Source organism: Mobula hypostoma, chromosome 17 (assembly GCF_963921235.1).
Source record: "Mobula hypostoma chromosome 17, sMobHyp1.1, whole genome shotgun sequence".
NCBI lineage: Eukaryota > Metazoa > Chordata > Chondrichthyes > Myliobatiformes > Myliobatidae > Mobula > Mobula hypostoma.
The window spans coordinates 19,520,429-19,545,143 of NC_086113.1; the positions used below are offsets into that span (position 1 = coordinate 19,520,429).

The 24,715-nt window shown below is 43.0% G+C and overlaps 1 protein-coding gene across 7 annotated transcripts in view; it reads left to right on the forward strand.

The window, feature by feature from the left end:
• Positions 1–24,715, forward strand: part of LOC134357875 (ubiquitin thioesterase otulin-like) — a 56,139-nt gene that overhangs the window by 16,323 nt on the left and 15,101 nt on the right. For all 7 annotated transcript variants that reach the window (XM_063069607.1, XM_063069612.1, XM_063069606.1 and 4 more), the window contains one exon: positions 23,537–23,656. In XM_063069607.1, coding sequence (XP_062925677.1) covers positions 23,537–23,656 — 120 coding nt within the window. The remainder of the gene's footprint in view (positions 1–23,536; positions 23,657–24,715) is intronic.

Here is a 24,715-nt window from a genome sequence, read left to right on the forward strand (position 1 = left end):
ACTAAACTGGACTGAACTTTGAGTCATTTTGAAATTGGTCATTTACCCCTAGACAACGATAGAGCTTGATTGATGCTGTTATCTTAATTCTGTGCACATGTGTGGTTATCATTGTTGAATTGTTGCATTTATTATCCTTTCGACTACTGTGTGGCTTGTTTCTTTAATAAAACTTTCTTAGTTCTAGTACTCCAGACTCCAACTGAGTGATCCATTTCTGCTGGTTTGGCAACCCAGTTACGGGGTACGTAACATAAGTGGGGTTCTCGTCCGCGATTTTGAACGCTAAATTTGGGACGGAGTAAATTGATTGGGTTAAAATTCCCGAAAGAAAGAAAAGACAAACAGCAGAAATGGAGGTTGAGGAATTTATAAAGGCGCCGACCTTGGAGGCATTAGAGGATGCCAGGAAATCGGAATTGATAGCTGTGGCCAAACGGGTGAATCTTGCTAAGGTGAAGTCGACAATGAGGAGAGAGGAGATACACAGAGCTATTGTAGAGCACTATGTATCTAAAGGTGTGTTTCCCCAAGGTGAGCTGGGGGTGGTGTCTATTGAAAAACCTGCTGGAGACGCAGTACAGGTACAGCTTGAAAAACTGAGACTCGAGCACGAGTTCCGGGTACGGCAGTTAGAACACGAAGAGAAGCAGTTAGAAAGGCAGGAGAAAGAGTTAGAAAGGCGGGAGAGAGAAAGACAGTTGGAGAGAGAAGAGAGAGAGAGGGACAGACAGTTGGAGAGAGAGGAGAAACAGAGGGAAAGGGAATTTGAGCTGGAGAAGTTAAAGATAAGGGCCGAGCAGGGGCTCGTGCCGAACCAAGGTGGAGGGTTCCGGGCGACCCAGGAGGTTAGGCTGGTTCCCCCATTTGACGATACCGATGTGGATCGGTACTTTCTCCACTTCGAAAAAGTAGCTATAAGTCAGGACTGGCCGAGGGATAAGTGGGTTGTTTTACTTCAGAGTGTACTGAAAGGGAAAGCCCAACAAGCTTACTCAGCTTTATCCGCGGAAGATGCCCAGAAGTATGAGGTGGTGAAGGAGGCCATCCTCAGGATTTATGAGTTGGTCCCGGAGGCATACCGGCAGAGGTTCCGGAATGCGAGGAAGCGGTGGGACCGCACGTATTTGGAGTTTGCTCGCGAGATGCAAACATATTGTGAGCGTTGGTGCGCCTCGAAGGGGGTAGAGGGGGATTATGACAGACTGCTGCAGCTGATTCTGATTGAGCAGTTTAAAGGTTGTGTCCCTGAGGGTATGAGACCCTACCTCGATGAGAAAGAGGCAGCCACGTTAGCCGCAACTGCTAAGTTAGCGGATGAGTATGCGTTGACGCATAAAATGAAGGTTGCCCCGAGTAAAGGCTACCAGAAGGGTAGTCAGGACGGCGGGGAGAGTCCACCGGAAAAGTCAGAAAGTAAGCCGGGGACTAGTGAAAAGGATAAGGTAGACCGGGAGCAGCCTGGTAGGAAGTCTCCTGGAGTCGTCTGTTATAATTGTGGGAAAGTCGGACACTTTGCGTCCAGGTGCTTTGCCCCAAGGAAGGAGACGGGGAAAGGAAAAGCGGAAATTTTGAATGGCTGTATTGAGCTGTTAAGCGAACCGCTAGGGAAGGACAGGTCTGAAAAAGTCCAGGAAGGGCGCGAGAGGTTTATCTCGGCCGGACTGGTGTCAGTGAAGGAGAGGTTAAAACCAGTTCCAGTGCGGATCTGGAGAGACACGGGAGCGTGTCAGTCACTAATACTGAAGAGTGTATTAGAGTTTAGCTCAGAGACCCAGACTGGGGAGGTAGAGGTCAAAGGTGTTGGGGAAGGGACAGAGTCAGTCCCTTTGCACCAGATACATTTACAGAGCAACCTGGTCTCTGGACTAGTCACGATTGGGGTGAGGTCCGAGTTACCAATGAAAGACGTGGAAGTCTTGCTCGGTAATGACATCGCCGGAGGAATCGTGTTCCCAGTCGTGAGATTGACGGGTCAGCCTGCCAGCATGGAGGCCCCGCCCGCGATGGTGAATTTGGCTGAAACATTTCTGCCAACCTTGTATGAGACAGGGTGTAGTGAGATAAGAGGTAGTGAGGGAGCTGGGACGGACGTAGCAGTAGCCAGGAAAGAATTTGTGCAGACGCAGGAGCGAGACGAGGGGCTGATGGTTTTTGCCGAGACCGCTCTCTCTGACACAGCCTTGACAAGCTATTGTGCGGATGAGGAAGTGCTAAGGAAGAAAGGGAAATCAAGTACAGCATCCGCAGATGAGGAGTGGGGGGTGGTGCAAAAGAGTTATGGGGATGAGGTTTTTAAAATGGCCCACGAGGTACCCCCCGGTGGACATTTTGCGGTGCTGGAGGAAACAGTTGGTGGAATCATGAAAGAGATTTACCGGCTGCCCAGGGGGAAGAATGTTATTGATCATGACCGACGCGAACTGAGACGGTCACCGGCTTTTGATATGCTAACAAACCTAGTCGGTGTTAGCGTGGAAATCAATGATGCTAGGGGCCCCTTGATAAGAGGAAAAAACCATTTTGAAAAGATTAGGATGGGATCGGTCAGATGGGAGAAGGCTATTGTTTTGGCCAGGTGTGATAAGGTCTCTCCCTTAATCCCCGAAGGAGTAATTAAACGACTCGCACCCATGTGTTTGATTGTCCCGAGGAAATGCAAAGAACTGGGACGTTGGGTTATGTCGGTTACAATAGGGCGGCCAAGTAAACAACACCCATATTTTTTGAGTAATTCAGTGACTAAAGGGCTGATGAACACAGAGGTGTGTATTGGCAATTTAATACGGCTGTCTGAAGCCAGTTTGATAGTGAACCTTGAAAAAAATGAATTCGGCCACACGAGAGTCACTTACCTGGGAATTGTGGTGACACAGGGGCAGCTGGCAGTGATGCAAGCTACAGTGCAGGCTATCGCTGACCTCCCAACCCCAACAGACAAGAGGGCCCTCAGAAGGCTCTTGGAGATGGTGGGGTACTGCAGGAAGTTTTGCAATAACTCTGCGGTCAATACCCGTCCCCCTCCTACTAAGCCCTTGCGAGAGAAAACTGAGTCGGAATGGGACGACCCTTGTTATTGTGGTCCGGGACAAAACCAAATGAGAGGTTACATTGGTCGCAATTCATCAGTGTTTTTGGCCACTATGAAGTTTGCTGAGTTGGAGCCTGGTCTAAGGGATTATTAATAACACGTGTAAAAGGAACAGAAAATGTGATGACTGTCTGTCAAGGTGTTGACAGCTTCAAATTCTCTGTATTAGCTAAATAACTGTTAAAGATGTATATTGTGTATGTATCAGATAATGTAGTCATGTTTGTAATTTTTACCTCCCGGTAAAAATCCTTAAAGGGGGGAAGTGTTACGAGAATACACATAAAATTAAGATGTTTGCTGGCCTGGGCTAGCATCAGTGGCATCAGCAGTTGGTCTGCCACCTGCCCTCAGGGGAAGGAGAGATAAGGAACAATGGAGCAGCGTCTGGAGATGTGTAATGAAGGGATGTGGGAGGAAGAGCTGTCTGGAGCGGCTCCCCCCCTTTGAACCCTGAACTGTTTGAAGTGATGGACAGGCGATACCCCAGCAGGGGGATAAAAAGGGACAGGTTCGCTAAGACACACACACACGCCACCCGAGGTAACGAGACCCTGGAAGCGGTGCGCTTCTCACGAGTGGTGAGAAGTACCAGACAACGACAAGGGTGGAAAGGTACGATCAGCGGGGGGTGTGTGTCCGCCCTTGCCTGGGTGCCGGGTTCACTGCAGAGGATCGACCGCAGCTGGAGGAGGGGTCACAGTCGGTGACCTCAGGTGACATCACCAAGGACCCGCCCAAAAGCTGTTTGTGAGCCATCTCGCTGGTCTGTGAGCCATCTTGCTGGTCTGTGAGTGAAGCCGTTCTGAATGATGAGGAGTTCCTATTCTATCTCTCTCTTCCCCCACGTTGTCCACCGCCATGGCAACGATTACTGCGAACTGAACTACTAAACTGGACTGAACTTTGAGTCATTTTGAAATTGGTCATTTACCCCTAGACAACGATAGAGCTTGATTGATGCTGTTATCTTAATTCTGTGCACATGTGTGGTTATCATTGTTGAATTGTTGCATTTATTATCCTTTCGACTACTGTGTGGCTTGTTTCTTTAATAAAACTTTCTTAGTTCTAGTACTCCAGACTCCAACTGAGTGATCCATTTCTGCTGGTTTGGCAACCCAGTTACGGGGTACGTAACAATATGTAGATAGTCCTACTTGAGTTGAGGCAGTACCCAACCTTAGGAAATCAGCATCAGATTTGATGTGACTGGCACATATCATGAAATTTGTTTTACAACAGCAGGACAGTACATGCATAATAAAGACACTATAAATAACAAGAAGAAATAGGTAGATAAAAATGTGCAAAAAGAAAGAGGAAAAAATATTGAGATGGTATATTGAGGGGTTAACAACAGGAATTCTGCAGATGCTGGAAATTCAAGCAACACACATCAAAGTTGCTGGTGAACGCAGCAGGCCAGGCAGCATCTGTAGGAAGAGGTGCAGTGGACGTTTCAGGCCGAGACCCTTCGTCAGGACTGACGAGTCCTGACGAAGGGTCTAGGCCTGAAATGTCGACTGCACCTCTTCCTACAGATGCTGCCTGGCCTGCTGCGTTCACCAGCAACTTTGATGTATATTGAGGGGTTCATTGTCTGTTCGGAAATCCAATGGTGGAGGGGAAGAAGCTGTTCCTAAAACGTTTGAGCATGTGTCTTCAGGCTCCTATACCACCATCTTGGTGGCAAAAATGAGAAGAGGGCATGTCCTGGGTGATGGGACTCCTTTTCGAGGCATTGCCTTTTGAAGACGTCCTCGATGCTGAGGAGGATGGTGTCCGCGATGGAGCTGGTTGAGTTTGCAACTTTCTGCACCTTTTTCCTCTCCTGTGTAGTAGCCCTTACATACCAGATGGTGATGCAAACAGAATATATTCCACAGTACATTTGTAAATTTTCTAGAGTGGTGACATGCTAAGTCTCCTCAAACTCCTCATGAGAAAGGCTCTGTTGTGCCTTCTTTGTAATTGCATCAATATGTTGGGCTCAGGATAGATCTTCAGAGGATGTTGACACCCAGGACCTTGAAACTGCTCACCTTTGTCCCTTTGATCCCTCGATGAGGACGGTGTGTGTTCCCTCGACTGCAGTGAAACTGGGCAAGTGAGGGAAACGGTTGGGGAACTTTTTGAGAACAGTTTTGTTTCAATATACTTGTAGTAACAAAATGGCATTTTTGTCTGTAACAAAATGGAACCTGATTGTACCAGAGTGCTTTGCTAATTGTGTTTGTGAAACATGACAGCACTATGACAAACTGCAGAAAGACGAGCAGATGTGTTGCTGGAAGAATGCCAAATATGCTGATTAAGCAGGTGAACAGAATGCAGCCTGACCTTGAACTGACACGCAGTAGCCAACACTTGGGTATAAAGGAGTGATTATGCTGTCTATATTTTTTTCAAAGCTATCACCAGGTCTCGTGCAGTGATGGTCTTCCCTGGCAGCAAGTAAAATAAATGCGCATATGATTGATCTGCTCTGAGTTCATTGCTGTTTGGTATAAGATGTAGCAAAAATGTGCTTAACAGAACTTGGAGGTCCCATTGAGATTGCAAGTTTAGGTGTGGAAGAGTACCAAGGGAGATTCTGGTGACTCCCTGCTCCTGGGGAAACTCCAGCAGAGGAGAGATCACCAAAAAATAAGTTTGCTGTTTGCACTGTGTGGCCTTTCCTGGTGAGTAGGAAATACCGTATTCTACCCTACCCTGCTATGATCTGCGCTAATGTGCATTGAGTGGCTCTGTTTCTCTCTCTCTGATTCCAACACTTTCGGCATGGTGGCCAGAAACAAATGAGTATCAATGATTAGCTTTGACCACTGAGAGTATCAGGGATGCACCAAATTAGAACGGTGAGAGTGTCAGGGAGACGTAAGATCAGTTGCCGGGGATGCAACGGTACCAGTCAAAAGAGTAAGTAATAGTGGGATTTGTGGAAACTGAGCTCATAAATTTAATCCCTACAGGATGCTGGGGTGAATGAAAGAAAGAGAAATTTGTCAAGTAGGATGAGGAAGAGAAACTAGAAATTAGTAATAATGGGACAAGGGGAGTCCTTCCCTGTACTAAATAAGGGGACACCAGCGTGGTATATGTTCAATAATTATGGAAAAGGATGGATTGAAAAATTATCGATGGGAAATCAAGGGGTGTATATTGACCTTGGACGGCAGGATAATTACAGGCTGAAGAACTGCCCAAACCAGAGACAGGGAAAAGGCTATTCAGAAATGTAACACTATTGTTTTGTGTCACGAAATTCAATGAAAAACTTATTATCAGAGTACATACATGCCGTCACATAGAACGCTGAGATTCTTTTTCTGCAGACATACTTAGCAAATCTATAGAAGGAACTGTAAACTAACTGCAAATGCAGATATAAATAAATAGCAATAAATAAGGAGCATGAAATAACAATATAACATCCATCAATATAATAGAGCCTGTAGATGAGTGTAATTATCTCCTTTTGTTCAAGAGCCTGATGGCTGAAGGATATTAACTATCCTTGAACCTGATGGTGCACCTGTACCTCCTACCTGATGGCATCGGTGAGAAAAGAGTATGGCCTGAGTGGTGAGGGTCTTTGATGATAGATGCTGCTTTTCTATGGTATCATTTCATATAGATGTGTTCAGTGGCTGGCAGGGCTTTACCCATGATGTACTGGGCTGAATCCATTACCTTTTGTCGGATTTTCCACTTTGGCGTTCCCATACCGGGCCATAATGCAGCCAGTCAGCACATTTTCCACCACGCATCTATAGAAGTTTGCCAAGGTTTTTGATGACGTGCCCAATCTGCATCTTTGAGGAGAAATGTGGGCAAATGGAAAGAGCATAGATGGACATTGCAATTGATGTGAACTAGTTGGGTCATCTACTATCATGCTGAACCTCCGCAGTCTCCTGAGGAATTAGAGCTGCTGTCATGCTTTCTTCGCAATAATATTTATGCGATGGGTCCAGGACCGGCCCTCTGAGATAGTGACACCCAGGAATTTAAAGTCACTGTATCTGTCCATCTCTGATCCTTCGATGATTACTGACTCATGGACCTCTGGTTTCCGTCTCCTGAAGCCTACAGTCAGTTCCTTGGTCTTATTGACATTAAGTGAGAGATTGGTGTTATTACACTGCTTAGCCAAGATTTCAGTCTCTCTCCTAATGCTGATTCATCACCACCTTTGATACAGTCCACAACAGTGGTGTCATCAGCAAACTTGTGTAGGGTGTTGGAGCTGTGCTTAGCCGCACAGTCATAGGTGTAAAGTGAGTAGAGCAGATGGCTAAGGACACATCCCTGTGGTGCCCATGTGCTGATGGAGATTGTGGAAGAGATGCTTTTGCCAATCCGAATTGACTGGCAAATCTTGTATTATGGATTTGGGAACCTTAATGAGACTATGGTTATTCCCCAAATTCAGATTTTTTTAGGTTAAATTTCAGGGATTTCAAGAACACCTTAATTGTGCCAAGAAGACAGGACCTGCCACAATGCCAAATGAAGATTTTATGAAAATGTGTATGATGCATTACATGTTGCCTTTCCTAAAAAGGTTAATTGGTGTGAGAGTACAGAGACAAAAAGGTAGAGGTGAGTCTGTAGAACAATATATGCAGAAGATGGAACAATATTCAGGACTTAACGTATTTATAGAATCCTAAGGGATGCTACAGATATGTTAAGAGCAAAAGGATTGCAAGGGACAAAATTGGCCCTTTGGGAAATCGGAGTAGTAATCCATGCATGGAGCCAAAGGAGATGAGGGGGATCAGAAATAATTTTTTTTTGCCTCTATATTTACTCAGGAGATGGGCACAGAGTTTATAGGAGTGAGGCAAAGCAACAATGAGGTCATGGACCCTATACAGATTACAGAGGAGGAGGTGTTTGCTGTCTTGAGGACTATTAGGTTGGATAAATCCCCAGGGCCTGACAAGGTGTTCCCTCGGACCCTGCAGGAGGCAAGTGCAGAAATTGTCTCCTAGCAGAGACATTTAAATCCTCTTTATCAATAGGTGAGGTGCCAGAGGATTGGAGGGTAGTCGATGTAGTTCCGCTGTTTAAGAAAGGCTCTAAAATTATAGGCCAGTAAACCTGGCATCAGTAGTGGGAAAGTTATTGGAACGTATTCTAAGGGACTGGATATACTAGTATTTGGATAGACTTGGACTGATTAAGGATAGTCAGAATAGATTTGTGCATGGTTGGTCATGTCTAACCAATCTTACAGAGTTTGTCAAGGGAGTTACCGGGAATATTGATGAAGGCAAGGCCAAAAAGTTCAGTCGCTTGGCTGAACTTCAGGATGAGGTAGTAAATAGGATTAGACATTAGCTTTATGGCAGAAGCCAGAGGGAGGTAGTAGATGGTTACCTCTCTGACTGGAGGCCTGTGAATAATAGTGTTCTAGGGATCGGAGCTAGGTCCATTGTTGTTTGTCATCTATATCAACAATCTGGATGATAATGTGATTAACTGGATCAGCCAATTTGCGGATGATACCAAGATTGGGCATGTAGGGGACAGCAAGGAAGACTATCATGGCTTGTAGCAGAATCTAAACCAGCTGAAAAAATGGGCTAAAATGGCAGATAGAATTTAATGTAGACAAGGGAAAGGTGTTGCACTTTGGTAGGACCAGTCAGGGTAGGTCTTACACAGTGAATGGTAGGGCATTGAGGAGTGTTCTAGAACAAAGGGATCTGGGAATACAGGTCCATAATTCATTGATAGGGTCATAAAGAAAGTTTTTGGGATATTGGCCTTCATAAATCAAAGTATTGAGTGCCAGAGATGGGTTGTTATGTTGAAGATGTGTAAGACATTGGTGAGGCCTAATTTAGAGTATTGTATGCAGTTTTGGTCGCCTTCCTACAGAAAGATGTAAATAAGGTTGAAGGAGTACAGAGAAAATTTATAAGGATATTGCCGGGTCTGGAGGGCCTGAGTTAAAAAGAAAGATTAAATCGGTTAGGACTTTATTCCTTGGAGTGCAGAAGATTGGGATGAGATTTGATAGAGGTATACAAAACTATGAGGGGTATAGTTAGGGTAAATGTCAGTAGGGTTTTTCCACTGAGGTTGGGTGGGACTACTACTGGAGGTCATGGGTGAAGGGTGAAAGGCAAAATGTTTAAGAGGAACATGAGTGAAAACTTCTTCACTCAGAGGGTCATGAGAGTGTGGAATGAGCTGCCAGCACAAGTGGTGCATTCAAGCTCAATTTCAACATTTAAGAGAAGTTCAGTAGGTACATAGATGATAAGGGTATGGAGGGCTATAGTCCTGGTGTAGGTTGATGGGAGTATCTTGTTTAAATAGCTCAGCATGGACTAAATGGGCTGAAGGGTCTGTTTCTGAACTGTACTTTTTGAAGAATCTATTACTGCTGAAAGAGCAGGCTTTGGGACTAACAATTAGTATTATTGCAAATGGTCTTCAGGCCAAATTGCATTCTGTCCTTCCCAAACACAGAGCTGCCTATTAATGTCCCAAAATTAGACCCTGTGGAAGTTAGCATAGGAGACCAAGATTTATATCATACCTTTCTACTTACCCTGCATGTTCCTGTAAACTTCTGTGGAAGAGATTTGTTGTGTAAAATACAAGCTACTATTACTGGCACTCCTGAGGGACTTAATGTGTGTATTCCAGGGAGCTGTTATGGGCAATATTATTTCAGTAGTAATCAATCTGTTCTGTATAATTAGCAGTTACTCACTGCCCACCTACCAAGGAGCTTGGAACATTTTTACGAGGGTACTTGAAAGCCTCCAGTGATTTCTCTAGATTCTGTTTAGACCTACAACTCAGTAAGTTGAACTGTTATCTTCACTGTACAGCTTATAACTTGGCTGGAAATGACCATTTTATGCATCATATGACCCCTATATCGGTAAGGAAATAGCTTCCTTTCTGAAATATCTGTGGGTGACTCTGGTGTTGTGGCAGCAGCACGACTTCCTCACAAGGTTCAGTAGATGATGCAAGTTCAGGGGATCAGGGAACTCCACCCAACTCTAGCACTTTCCAGAGGTAAGGCAGCATAGGACCTTGGACCAATGTCGTTTCCACGACAGAAGGTCCTGGAATCAACTGGATGGAGTCTTAGCGATTGGAAAGGGGTCAGGGCTTTCTTCAATTGCTCCCCAGTACAGTAGGAGCAACCTTTGAGCGGGAAGTTGTAGGAGGGTTATTCAGTGCTGATGTGCAATTTTTTCTCTCCAAAGTCCCATCGCAACTTCCGGCTCTCTAGCCAAATGAAGCGGGTAAGATGCTCACAGCTGAGCTGCATAAATGACCATTAACCCAAGTGCTCCACTGCCCCACAGGGCATAGTCTCCTCTTCTACAGAAGCTGAAGAGGGGATTGATGGATTGTATACAATCAGGCATGCTTTGTCCTTGGTTTGTCGCAAGCTGTAAATCAAGTTTATGAACAATGTATGATAAGTATTTTACAAAATCCAGGGAAACTACTGAAGGTGGAAGGATCTCATACACCCCCCCTCCCCCCGATTGACTATTTATGCATTTACACATGGATTTTATAGAATTCCGTTCGTGTGAAGGCTATAAATATGTATGGGTCATTATTGATAGTTTTTCACGATGGGTTGAAGCATTTCTTTGTAAAAGCAATGATAGTTACAGTAGCTAAATGTTTATTGAAGGAAATCATCCCGAGGTCCAGGATCCCTTGGAAACTGCCTAGCGACAATGGTACCCACTATTGGGAAAGTAATAAAAGCAGTATGTAAAACCATACTGATTGACCAACTTTTCCATTGTCACTACCATTCTCATTCAGCAGCTTAGTAGAATGGATAAATGGAATGATTAAAAACAAGCTTAATAAAATGTGTGAGCAATTGAAAATTAACAAGGCAAGTAAAGTCTTTTACTATTTGGGGGAAAAAAAACAAATGAAATAAACTACAGAAAAAGCATGGTACCGAATGTGAAAATTCTAAAGAGTAAATCTTTTCATTAACCGAACGAGTAAAAGAACACTGTAGTTCAATTGATGTGCATTGTTTGAAGTTTCAAAGCAAACTAAAACAAAATGGAAAAGCGCTGCCCGACTTCAAGTGTGTAGTCCTGTTAGTGGCACTGCTGGTGGTGCTGCGCCCTGAGAAAACCTTCTGAAGCTCAGTCCAAGAAATTGCAGCTCATATCGAACAGTCTCCCTGTACGGTGCCACCATCTCAACTCCGTGGAATTACAGGATAAACATGACATGGACTCTACAGTGGCCCCTAGCGACTCGTGAGACTGACAGTGATGAAACAAAATATTGACAGCTACTGTACGTCAAATGAAACTATTGCTAACTAATGTTTCGACAACCTAGTAGCAGATCAATCGACTATTGCTCAAATGCTCACCAGTCTGCTGAAGGACAAGCAGTGTACAGTTGGCCCTGTGACTCTTAATGAAGCACAACTGAAAGTGTTTTAAACTTTAAAGGTGACATTGTGTATTGCACCTGCATTAAGAATCCCTGATACAGCTGGACAATTCACGATAGCAGTCTTAATTCAAGAACGTGGAGACCAATGGCATCTTGTTGGATAGTGCCCTGGCAAAGATTCAATTCTGTACGCTGATGGCTCTTCAGCGATAGAGGGATTCAAAAGGTTGTTTCTGGAACTGAAATGCTGGCATCAGGTAACATGTCATTGCAACTGGACGGGCAAGGGCCCCTAACTGGGGAGCAGTAAAGGTACATGTACGAAACTGACAAGTCTCTGACCTCTGCTTCTGCTGAATGGCACTTATTGGGTATGTGGTTGCTGGGCCTATCCCCTGGCTGCCAGGCATGTGCCTCGAGTAAGTCTTACCCATGTAGTGCCCAACATGCGACACTCGGTGTCACTACCTTATCATACTCTGGTCCGGCGACACCAGAGGTCCCTAACAGAGCCTGAGAGATTCTGCATGATTGGCACTGCGAGATTGATACGACATTGGGTTGTATTAACCAAGTTAGTACCAACAAGCATTAACCAAGTTCTCAGCAGAACCGATGGCTGTTCATACAGTAGCATTGCAGAAAGTAATGGTTTTGGATTTAGTTCTGTCAGAAAAAGGGGGCACTTATGTTGTGGTCCTTGCATATCTGAAGAATCAGAAAATATAACTAACTTGGCATATCACATCCAGGAAGCTACCAAAGAGATTAAGGAGGTAGGGCATCAGTATTACAACTATTACACTCCAGGAGGTGGAAGTTGGGCAAAGTTCTGCATTATTGTTTAACTATCAGTATTATAATAACAACTGTTATTCCTTTATGATTTTTGTGTGAAGTAACGGGATGAAAGGAAATTAATGAAATGAATAGGTATTCATTGAAGTGGACGTATGAAAAGGAAATTTTGGGTAGGACTTTGAAACAGCATCATTGCTTTATATATTTCAATGACTGTAATTAGTCAAATATAGTGTTGTCGAAATGGCAAAAACGGAGAGAATGTGGAAATGTAGTAACAAAATGGCATTTTTGTCTAACAAAATAGAGTGTGTATTGTACTATTTAAACGCAAACAACAGGAATTCTGCAGATGCTGGAAATTCAAGCAACATACATCAAAGTTGCTGGTGAATGCAGCAGGCCAAGCAGCATCTATAGGAAGAGGCGCAGTCGACGTTTCAGGCCGAGACGCTTCGTCAGGACGAAGGGTCTCGGCCTGAAACGTTGACTGCGCCTCTTCCTATAGATGCTGCTTGGCCTGCTGCGTTCACCAGCAACTTTGATGTATGTTGCGTGTATTGTACTATAGTGCTTTGCCAATAGTGCAACAATATGCGGATGGACCTTGAATATTTGACAAGCTGCTGACAGACGAGCAGCTGCATTACTGGAAGGAAGCCAAGTACCTTTGATTAAGTAGGTGAATGGAATGCACCCTGATCTTGGACCGATGTGCAGTAGCTATCACTTGGGTACAAAGGATTGTTTATGCTGCCTGTTTTTTCAAAGCTATCTCCAGCTCTTGTGCGGTGATGGTCTTCCCTTGCAGCAAGTAAAATAAGATGTAACAAAAAATTGCTTGACAGCTTCAAGGGTGAAGATTAAGGTGCTAAATTGGAATACAGCTGATTTCAGTAGTGTAGGGTAAAAGGAGATTGCAAGAAGATGTTTTTAGGTAAAATGACAGCAGATTAGTGGAAGTCTAAAATGAGCATTAGCGAGAATTTGGGGCCAGCCATGTTCGGGTGTGGGTGAAAGGCAAAGGTAGCAACATTACTGAACATTGGATGGCATACGATAATGAACATTTAATTAGGGAGGGGAAAGGGAAGCATATAGCAGGTGGAATCAAGGGAGTTTGTCGAAGGGACCTTGGGGCTAAGTCCATAACTCCCTGAAAGTGGTTACACATGTTGAGTTTGGGTCTGGATTTGTTTTACAGCTTTTTGAAATGCTACTAAAATTGCATATGGAGTATTAGATTCAATTCTAGTTGCCCCATTATAGAAAGAATGTCAAGGCTTTGGAGAGGGTGCAGAAGAGGTTTACCAGGTTACTGCCTGAATTGGAGGGCACGTGCTATAAGGAGACATTGGACAAACTTGGATTGTTTTCTTGGAGCAGCAGAGGCAGAGGGGAAACCTGATGTCGATTGTAAGATAAAAGTGAACAGACAGTATTTTGTTTTTCCCCGTGGTTGAAATGTCTAATGCCAGAGGTGTGCACTTAAGGTGAGAGTGGGTAAATTGAAAGGCGATTTACGGGGCATTAGTTTTTTTAAAAACACAGATTGATAGGTGCTTGAATATGCTGGAGGAGGCAAATACAGGAGAGACATGCTCAGGAGCCTCTCAGATAGGCATTTGAATGCGCAGGAAATTGAAGGATATGGATATTGTGTAGGCAGAGGGAATTAGATTAGCTGCATACTTGGTTAATAATTTAATTAATTTGGCACAACATTGTGAGCAAAAAGGTCTGTTCCTCTGGTGTACTGTTCTAAGATTGTGTTGAAGTGTAGCTTTACATCAAATATAGCACCTGGATTTCGAACTGTTGGCAAAAGAGCAGTCAGAGAGCAGATTGGGTTCAGTTATGGATCAAATTGGAATTCTTAAGGAAGCAGAGTATATTGCTGAGGAAATTAGAGTACTTTTCAACTCTCTGTTAAAGAATGTTTCTACCAATGTTGTAGTACTTGAGGTAGGATACCTCAAGTACTGGATAGGATAAATAATAGATAAAAATGTGGCTGTTAATATTGACAGTTTGATATAGAGAAATTGTATAGTCTGGACAGGATGCATCCTACATTGAGAGAAGTAGAGATAGCAATTGCTGTGATTTTGGTAGCAGTCTTTCAAATCCTCCTAATGAATATAAGGATGGTGTATTGTACCTGTTACAACTCTTCTATATTGCAGAAGGATAAATCAACAATAGTTCCTTCAGTGCCAATAAACCAAGACATAATCAAATTTCATTTGGGGGAAAAAATGCAAATAAATTAAAGTCAGCATTCGATTTGTTAATCAAATTGTGGTTGGTTCAGTCAGGGGCTCTCAAACTGAAATCCATGGACTCCTCGCCTAATGGTATTGATCTGTGGCATAAAAACGGTTGGGATCCCCTGAGCTAAGTTGATTGAGTTATGTGATTAATGGAATAGATTGAAGGTAGTGCGGATGATATAGCTTTGGATTTCCATAAGCCCTTTAATGAAGAATAGTGCAATAAATGTCTTAGAACAAGTAAAATCTGGGGATTAAAAAAATCAGTGGGAGCATTGGTACAGAGCTAGCCAAGGAATGGGAAACATACCACGATGATGAATGATTGTTTTTCTCAGACTGGTAACAAGTGTAGAGAGGTGCCCTGTAGGGTTCAATAATAGGAATAGTGCTTTGGTTGATATACTAATGATTTAGAACGTGCATTACTTCAAAGTTAGTAGATGACCAAACTAGTTCATATCAATTACAGTGTCCATCTATGCTCTTCCCATTTGCCCGCATTTCTTTGCAGAGAAGTGGAGGTTAGGCATGTCATCAAAAACCTTTGCAAATCTATAGATGTGTGGTGGAAAATGTGCGGACTGGCTGCATGATGGCCTGGTATGGAAATACCAATGCCTTTGAGTGCAAAATCCTACAAAAGGTAGTAGTTTTGGCCCGGTACATCATGTGTAAAACCTTCCCAACCATTGAGCACATCTACATGAAACATTGATGTAGAAAATCAGCATCCGTCATCAAAGATACTCACCACCCAGGCCATACTCTTTTCTCACTGCTGCCATCAAGTAGAAGGCACAGGTGCCTCAGAACTTGCACCACCAGATTCAAGGACAGTTAATACCCTTCAACCTTCAGGCTCTTGACCAAAACGGGATAATTACACTGATTTAAGGATGCTTTTATCCTGTTATTTCATGCTTGTTATCTATTGTGGTTTATTTATATCTGCATTTGCAGAGATTGTTTGCAGCTTACAGATCACGTTTACAGCTACTGTCCTATAGATTTGTTAAGTATGGCTGAAGAAAAAGAAGCTCGGGGTTGGACGTGGTGACATGTATGTACTGTGATTATAAATTTTACTTTGAACATTAGGCCCATATCACTCTACTCCTTTCCTAATTATCTGTCCTGTTGTCTTTTAAAACTCTGTAATTGTATCTGTCTCTACCATTTCCTCTGGCACCTTGTTCCACTTGCCTAAAAATATGCCCCATAATTTTCTAAATTTCTTCCTTCACACCTGAAACCTGTCCTCCAGGTTTAGACTCCCCCAACTTAAGAACAAAACCAAGATGATCTATCCTATCTCTGCCTGTCGTCATTTTGTAAAAGACTCTGTCTTCTATGTTCCACTGAGAATAAACCCAGAATCCAATCTCTGCTTACGAGTAGAGCCCTCCATTCTTGGCAACGTCCTGTTAAATTTCTTCTGCATTCCTTTCTAACCTTTCTTGTAGCACAGTGACCGGAACTATGCACAATACTCTTTATGTGTTGCCTGGCCAGTGTTTTGTACAGCAGCAACATGACACCTCAGTTCTTAAATAGTGTCTCAACCTGTGAAAGCAAGTGTGCCAAGTACCCTCTTCACAATCCTAGCCAACTGTGGCACCATTTTCAAGGAACTGTGAACTTTCACACTAAGATCCCTCTGTATATTAACACAGGAAATTCTGTAGACGAGATATATCTTGTAGCTTTATGTAGACCATAGCCGATATATACAGTTCTGGGAACCTTCTAACAGTGCAAAATAATCACCAGCATCTGAACCAGGAATGCAAGGTAAAGAATTCAGTAAACTGAAATTGTATTTCTTAAGGGTCAGTTGAAGATTCTATTGCTTTGAAAGTCACTGATAGCAACCTTCAGCTCATGTAGTGGAAAAAGTAGTAGGTGCTAATTCAGTTTTTTAAAAAAACTAAGATTGATAGAATTTTGACAGCACTGGGGTATGTAACATTGAGTTAGACACTATTCCTTCGAAGCTGAACTGGTACGTGGCTGCATAGTAATTGAAATGCTCCCATGCACATAGTCTTTGTTGTCATGCAGCTGGAATTTTTCATATAATGTTAATATAATTTTGTAATTTATGTTAATATAATTGTGAAACTGCCTTTAATTGTGTTAGTATAATCCATAAATTTTCTAAATGATAAATGTACCACAACCTTTACTTTGAAACATATTAGAGCTTCAATGTATTTACATTGTCAGTATTTCAAATTACATCCCTGTTACAAATTGTAACAATAAACACAGAATGGAAGTCAGTGGCTCATTGTTAATAAATCACCCACCAGCTGAATGCCGATGGCGTTGTTGACCAGTCTAACAACTCTGTGGATTTGGATGAATCAAGGACAGGGGGAGGAGACAAACCAGTTGTCTTTGTTCCTCCTCCCCCCCCCCCCCGTTTTATGAACTCTGAACTGATTCTTGCTCTGGGATAATCTAATCAGCAATTCAATGTGGACCCAAGCAGCTTCAGCTCATGACCTGCTAAACCTGAAACCATCCTTAGACGAGTAGCAATTTATTATGTGAAAGTGGCAGACAAAGTGGAGGAGTGATCTGTCGACTCATTAGACTCAGTGCCGGGATCACCTAGTTTTGACTGGTTTGAGCCAGTCAGAGTTGAAAAGAACAAAGGCACGAAGCCGGCAGCAGAAGCCATAGATTAACACTGGTTGTAGCTCTGGACTAGAACCAGAAAGAAGGTGACCCATGTACTCAGGTGACCTTGAGCCAGTGGGATGGAGATCCATTAGTTCAACTGATGCGGAACACTATCGAGTCAGGATCTCCAAATATGTAGGAGCAGTGACATTGCAGATGAGGTGGACCCCACGGACACGTGGAGATTGAGACCACGAGGAAGGCTTGGCCAGCATAGACTCCTCCTTTCATGGGTAATACCCTTTCTTTTCATTAACTCTTCTAATGAGGGTGCACATAGGTATTTAATTTGTGAACCCACGTGCTTTTTAGTTGAGACAATAAAGGCTATTTGTCAATAAATACAGATTCTCTCTGTGCCTCTTTGATCATCATTACTGAAGGCTAGATCCTTATAACATTGCCTAGTCAAAATATTTTACTTTTGCAATTGTGCTTGTCAGATGTTTTGACTACCTGACATTGTTTACTTGTGTTGTGAGTTGTGGTTTGTGTGTATTTGATGTTTATATTAGGAAAAGTAAACATATAAAGTGCTGTTCAGTTTTCAGGTTGCTTAAAATTTCCTGCTCAAAGCAGTGGTTGGTCCACATAGCTGTGAAAAAAAAAATTAGAGGGAACGTTGGATACAGGACCAGCAGAGGAACTGAGTGGCCCATTTATATCTCCTTTGCTCCAAAAACTGTTCCAGCTTCACCGCACTTTACACTGAAGCGAACTCCCCCATCACCAGGTGTACTAAAAGAAACTCACCATAGTACTTTCCCAGGACATTCACATCATTATAAAGTGCTTGGTTGATTTTGTTACATAATTTGAATTAGTTTATTATATACTTATAATCAGTGATTGTTTGCTTTGACAGATTGAACTGGCCAGATCATCTTACAAAAAAGGATCCAGGGCTTTCTCGGTGTACGTGATGAATAAACTCTTCTTGGGCTTCCAGCTGGGTACAGGTATCGATTTTAACCAGCGTTTCGATGACAAACTGCTACTTTCATCGGGTATGGTGCCCGAGCATGTCTAGTCCAGTGGTATATATACCCCTGCTGTCCGTCCCTCCTGATTGGTTCGTCCTCGTCCAGTCAGGTTTCCGCTGTCCCACCTTATTTATAATTGAATTCTATTTCTTACTTAGAGCAAGACCTTTCTCTAGTTTTATTTCAATGGCTTCCTTCACCAGGCGGTCACATAAGTCATTGACTGCTCCTCCAATATACCTTCTACCTCTGCATTCACAAGGAGTCCTGTAAACACCAGACACCTTAATAACAAAGACGAAGGTCTCACTCTATAAGGAAGAACTGGAATTCAATTGCAAACAAGGTGGGATAGCAGAAAGCTGATTGGATGAAGACCAACCAATCAGGAGGGACAGATGGCGGGTGTATATATACCACTGGACCAGACATGCTGAGGCATCATCCCTGATGAAGATGACAGAGTTTGTCATCAAAGCATAGGTTAAAATCTATACCTGTACTCAGCTGGAAGCATGAGAAGAGTTTATTCGTCAAATCATTTTAATTTAAAACGGGAAAACTTTCAGTTTTCCTCTGCCTCTCTCTAAAATTAGATACTTCAAATCAAGCAACTTTTTAGATGTTGCACAGTTGGACAGTCCTTGTCAGGACTGGGTAAAGAGTGCTACCTTTTAATCAAATTTCAAAGGCAGAGTTTCGCAGCAGTTTCTCTGAGTTGACTTGCCACCAATCAGCAAGAGGCAGTGCGTAAAAAGAGCTACCTTTCGGTCAGGTCCGTGTTCAGGAATTAAAAGCAGACCTCTGCGCCGGTTTTCTCTTGAGTTGGACAGTCCACATCAGGGTTGCATAAAAAGAGCTACCTTTTAATCAGGAGGGTGATCGAGATTTCAAAGACCGTTTTGCCACAGTTTCTTTGAGTTGAGGAGTGACCAATCAGCAAGAGGGATTCATTAGAAAGGGCCAGTAGAATAATTCAAGTGCAAGCGGTGCATTGATTCATTTGGAGTATGCCATTGTTTAGAGTGGCTTTGGCTCCTCAGGGTTAGGAGAGATCAGTTTTGGGTGAGGTACATTGTCTTGTAACTTACTCCCTCCCTCCTTATTTGTTCATTGCTCATCTATTGGAGCATAGTAGATTAGTGAGAAGTGTTTTGCAGTCTGTGTGGGAGGTGGGAAGTCTGGGAGATGCCTAGCCTCCCAGAGAAACACATCTGCACCAGGTGCACCGAGTTGCAGCTCCTGAGAGAATGTGTTAAGGAACTGGAGCTGTAGCTCAATGACCTTTGACTCATACGGAAGAATGAGGAGGTGACAGACAGGAGCTACAGGGAGCTAGGTAGACAACTGAGAAACAGTACCTTCAGGGTAGTAATTTCTGGATTGCTGCCTGTGCCACGTGCCAGTGAGGGTAAGAGAAGAGTGATTTGACAGGTGAATGCATGGCTGAGGAATTGGTGTAGGAGGCAGGGTTTCAGATTTATGGATCATTGGGATCTCTTCTGCGGAAGGTATGACATGTACTAAACTGACGGGTTACTCCTGAACCTGAGGGGATCCAATATCCTTGCAGGCAGGTTGGCTAGAGGTGTTTGGGTGGGTTCAAACTAATTTGGCGGGGGCTGGGAACTGGGACGATAGTGCTGAAGATGTGGTACTTGGTTTGCAAACAGAGGCAATGTGTAGTGAGACTCCTTGCAAGGAGAGGCTGATGGTAGGGAAAAATTTCAGTCAGTAGGATGTGACAGTTACAAATTGGCATGTATGATGTAGGCATCACTGAATCATGGCTGAAAGAAGATTATAACTGGGAGCTTAATGTCCAAGGATACACGTATCGAAAGGACAGGCAGGAAGGCAGAGGGGGTGGCATTGCTCTTTTGGTAAAAAAAAATGAAATCAAATCATTCGAAAGACATGACGTAGGGTCCGAAGGTGTTGAATCATTGTGGACAGAACTCATGGTTGAGCCTACTAGGGGATCAGCTTGTGAACTGGGTGTTGTGCCATTGACCAGAATTGATTAAAGTAGTCATAATATCAGATTCACCCTGAAACTTGAGGTGAAGCTGAAGTCAGATGTATCAATATTACAGTGGAGTAAAGGGAAAAACAGAGGCATGAGAGAGGAGTTGGCCGGAATCAATTGGAAAAGAACACTGACAGGGATGATGGCAGAGCAGCAGTGGCTGGAATTTCAGGAAGCAATTCAGAAGGTACAGGTTATATAAGTCCCAAAGAGGAAGAAGTATTCTAAAGGCAAGATGACACAACTGTGGCTAACAAGAGAAATCAAAGCCAGCAAGAGGGCATATAATAGAGCAAAAATTAATGGGAAATGGGAGGAAATACCAACAGAAAGCAACTAAAAAAGTCATTAAGATGGTAAAAGTAGAATACAAAAAAATAAGCTAGCCAATAATATTAAAGAAAATACCAAAAATTTCTTCAGAAACATGAAGTGTAAAAGAGAGGTGAGAGCAGATATCAGACCACTGGAAAACGATGATGAAGTAGTAGTAATGGGGGACAGTAAAATGGCAGATGAACTGAATGTGTTTTTTGTGTCATTCTTCACTGTGGAAGACCCCAGCAGTATACTGGATGTTCCATGTATCAGGGGTCATGAGTGTGTGAAGTTACCATTAATAGGGAGAAGGTTCTTGGAAAACTGAAAGGTTTGAAGGTAGATAAATCACCTGGACCGGATGGTTTACACCCCAGGATTCTGAATGAGGTGGTTGAAGAGATTGTGGAGGCAATAGTAATGATCTTTCAAGAATCACTAGACCCTGGAATGGTTCCGGAAAAGTGGAAAATTGCATGTCACTCCACTTTCAAGAAGGGAGAGAGGCAAAAGAAAGGAAATTATAGGCCAGTTAGTCTGACTTCAGTGGTAGGGAAGATGTTGGAGTTAACTATTATGGATAAGGTCTCATGGTACTTGGAAGCACATGATAAAATAGGCAGTAGTCAGCATGGTTTCCTCAAGGGAAAATATTGCCTGACAAATCTGTTGGAATTCTTTGAAGAAATAACCAGCAGGATAGACAAAAGGCAAATCGGCCAATGTTGTGCACTTATATTTTCAGAAGGCCTTTGACATGGTGCCACACATTAGACTACGTAACAAACTATGAACGCATGGTGTTACAGGAAAGATTCCAGCAAGGATAAAGCAGTGGCAGATTGGCAGGAGACAAAGACCGGGAATAAAGGGAGCCTTTTCCGGTTGGCTGCCATTGACTAGTGGTGTTCTACTGGGGTCTGTGTTGAGACCGATTATTCTTAAGTTATATGTCAATGATTTGGATGATGGAATTGATGACTTTGTTGCAAAGTTTGCAGACGATATGAAGATAAGTGGAGGGGCTGGTAGTTTTAAGGAAATAGAGAGGCTACAGAAGGATTTACACAAATTAGGAGAATGAGCAAAGAAGTGGCAGATGAAATACAGTGTTGGGAAGTGTATGGTCTTGCACTTCGGTATAAGAAATGAAAGGGCTGTTTATTTTCTATTGATTATTTTCTCAATAGAGAAACAATACAAAAAACTGAAGTGCAAAGTGTCAAGGAGTCCTTGTGTAGGATTCCCTAAAGGTTAATTTGCAGGTTGAGTCTGTGGTGAGGAAGGTAAATGCAATATTAGCATTCATTTCAAGAGGACTAGAATATAAAAGCAAGGATGTAATGTTGAGACTTAAGAAAGTACTGGTGAGACCTGAGTATTGTGAGCAGCTTTGGGCCTCTTACCTTAGAAATGATGTGCTGAAACTGAAGAAGATTCAAAGGAGTTGACGAAAATGATGCCAGGATTGAATGGCTTGTCATATGAAGAGCGTTTAATGTCTTTGGGCCTGTATTCGCTGGAATTCGGAAGAATGAGGGGTGACTTCATTGAAGCCTATTGAATGGTGAAAGTCCTTAATAGAGTGGATGTGGTGAGGTGATAATATCTCCTTCTCTCTGACGATCAACACTGGTGCACCTCAGGGGTATGTGCTTAGCCCACTGCTCGACTCTCTCTATACCCATGACTGTGTGGCTAGGCATAGCTCAAATATTATCTATAAATTTGCTGATGATACAACCATTGTTGGTAGAACCTCAGATGGAGACGAGAGGGCGTACAGGAGCGAGATATGCCACAGGATGAAAGACTTGATTGTGGACTTCAGGAAAGGTAAGATGAAGGAACACATACCAATCCTCATAGAGGGATAAGAAGTGGAGAGAGTGAGTAGTTTCAGGTGCCTAGGTATCAAGATCTCTGAGGATCTAACCTGGTCCCAACATATCAATGCAGTTATAAAGAAGGCAAAACAGCAACTATATTTCATTAGGAGTTTGAAGAGATTTGTTATGTCAACAATACACTCAAAAACTTCTATTGATACACTGCGGAGAGCATTCTGACAGGCTGCAGGCTGCATCACCGTCTGTTATGGGGTGTTACTGCACAGGATTCAAAGAAGCTGAAGAGGGTTGTAAATTTAGTTAGCTCCATCTTGGGCACTATCCTGCAAAGTACCCAGTACATCTTCAAGGAGCAGTGTCTTAGAAAGGCAGAACCATTATTAAAGACCCCCAGTACCTTTTCTCACCTACTACCATCGTACAGGAGGTACAGAACCCTGAAGGCACACACTCGGCAATTCAGTAACAGCTTCTTCCTGTCTTCCTCCGATTCCTAAATGGACATTGAACCCATGAACACTACCGCACTTTTTAAATATATGTTATTTCTGTTTCTTGCACGATTTTTAATCTATTCAATATACGTATACTGTAATTGATTAACTCATTTATGTTTTCCTCCTATATTAGGTAATGCATTGTACTGCTGCTAAGTTAACAACTTTCCCGACACATGCCGGTGATATTAAATCTGATTCTGATGTTTCCTATGATGGAAGAGTCTTAAGACCAGAGGACACAGCCTCAGAATAGAGGGGCATACTTTTAGAGTGGAGATGAGGAGGAATTTCTTTAGTCAGAGAATGGTGGATCTGTGGAATTCTTTGCCACAGGCAACTGTGGAGGCCAAGTCTTTATGTATATTTAATGCAGAGGTTGATAGATTCTTGATTGGTCAGGGCATGAAGGGATACAGGGAGAAGGCAGGAGATTGAGGCTGAGAAGAAAATTGGATCAGCCATGATGAAATGGAGGAGACACGATGGGCCAAATGGCCTAAATCTGCTCCCATATTTTCTGATCTTATGCTTCACCTGAATTCAATCAATTCTTTGTTTCAACACCCATAGATTCCCAGAAAAATATCCCAGGAAGGCTACAGATGGATAAACCAGTGGTCTTTGAAACAAAAACATTGTGGAAATTCCATTGAACAACTGGGGATTTGCTTGGAAACACTTCGGAAGGAGGTACAATTTTTGATTCTACTGTGAAAAGTATTCATTCTTCTGCTTGTTTGCATTGGCACTAATGAAACCAAATATTTCAAAATGAGTACAATGGGAGGAAAGTGGAAGTTTAAGGTCAAAGTAAATTTGCAGAAATTGGGTTGGAAAATTCAAAGAAATTTTTAAAATGAGCTATATTAAAAATTGTATACTTCAAGATCACTGTAAATTGAGTTCCTGTTTTCCTTCAAACTGATAACAGATAATTCAAAACATCCACCATTGTCTCTGTACCTAAAAAGACCAAGGTAACATGTCTGAACGACTGGCATCTTGTCACACTCACCTCAATAATAAGCAAATTCTTGGAGAGGCTGGTCAAGGACTACATCTGCAGAATGCTACCACCCACACTGGACCCTCTACAGTTCGCCTACTGACACAACCGAACAACAGATGATGCAATACCCACAGCTCTATACACCAACCTTGCGCACCTGGAGAAGAGGGATGCATATGTGAGAATGCTGTTCTTGGACTACAGTTCAGCATTCAACACCATAATTCTCTCCAGGCTTGACAAGAAGCTCAGAGATCTCGGCCTTCACCCGCCTTGTGCATCTGGATCCTGGACTTCCTATCAGATCACCGGCAGGTGGTAAGAGTGGGCTCCCTCACCTCTGCCCCGCTGACCCTCAGGGCTGTGTCCTAAGCCCCCTCCTTTAATCTCTGTATACCCATGACTGTGTCGCCACCCACACCTCCAATCTGCTAATGAAATTTGCTGACTATACTACATTGATTGGCCTTATCTCAAATAATAATGAGGCAGCCTACAGAGAAGAAGTCATCACCTTTAACACAATGGTGTCAAGAAAACAACCTCTCCCTCATTGTCACAAGAACAAAGCAGCAGGTTGTGGACCAGAGGAGCAATGGAGACAGGCTAACTCCTATTAACATCAATGGACCTGGGGTTGAGAGGGTGAACAGCTTTAAGTTCCTTGCCATGCACATCACCGAGGATCTTGTGTGGTCTGTATATATTGGCTATGCAGTGAAAAAAGCAAAACAGCGCCT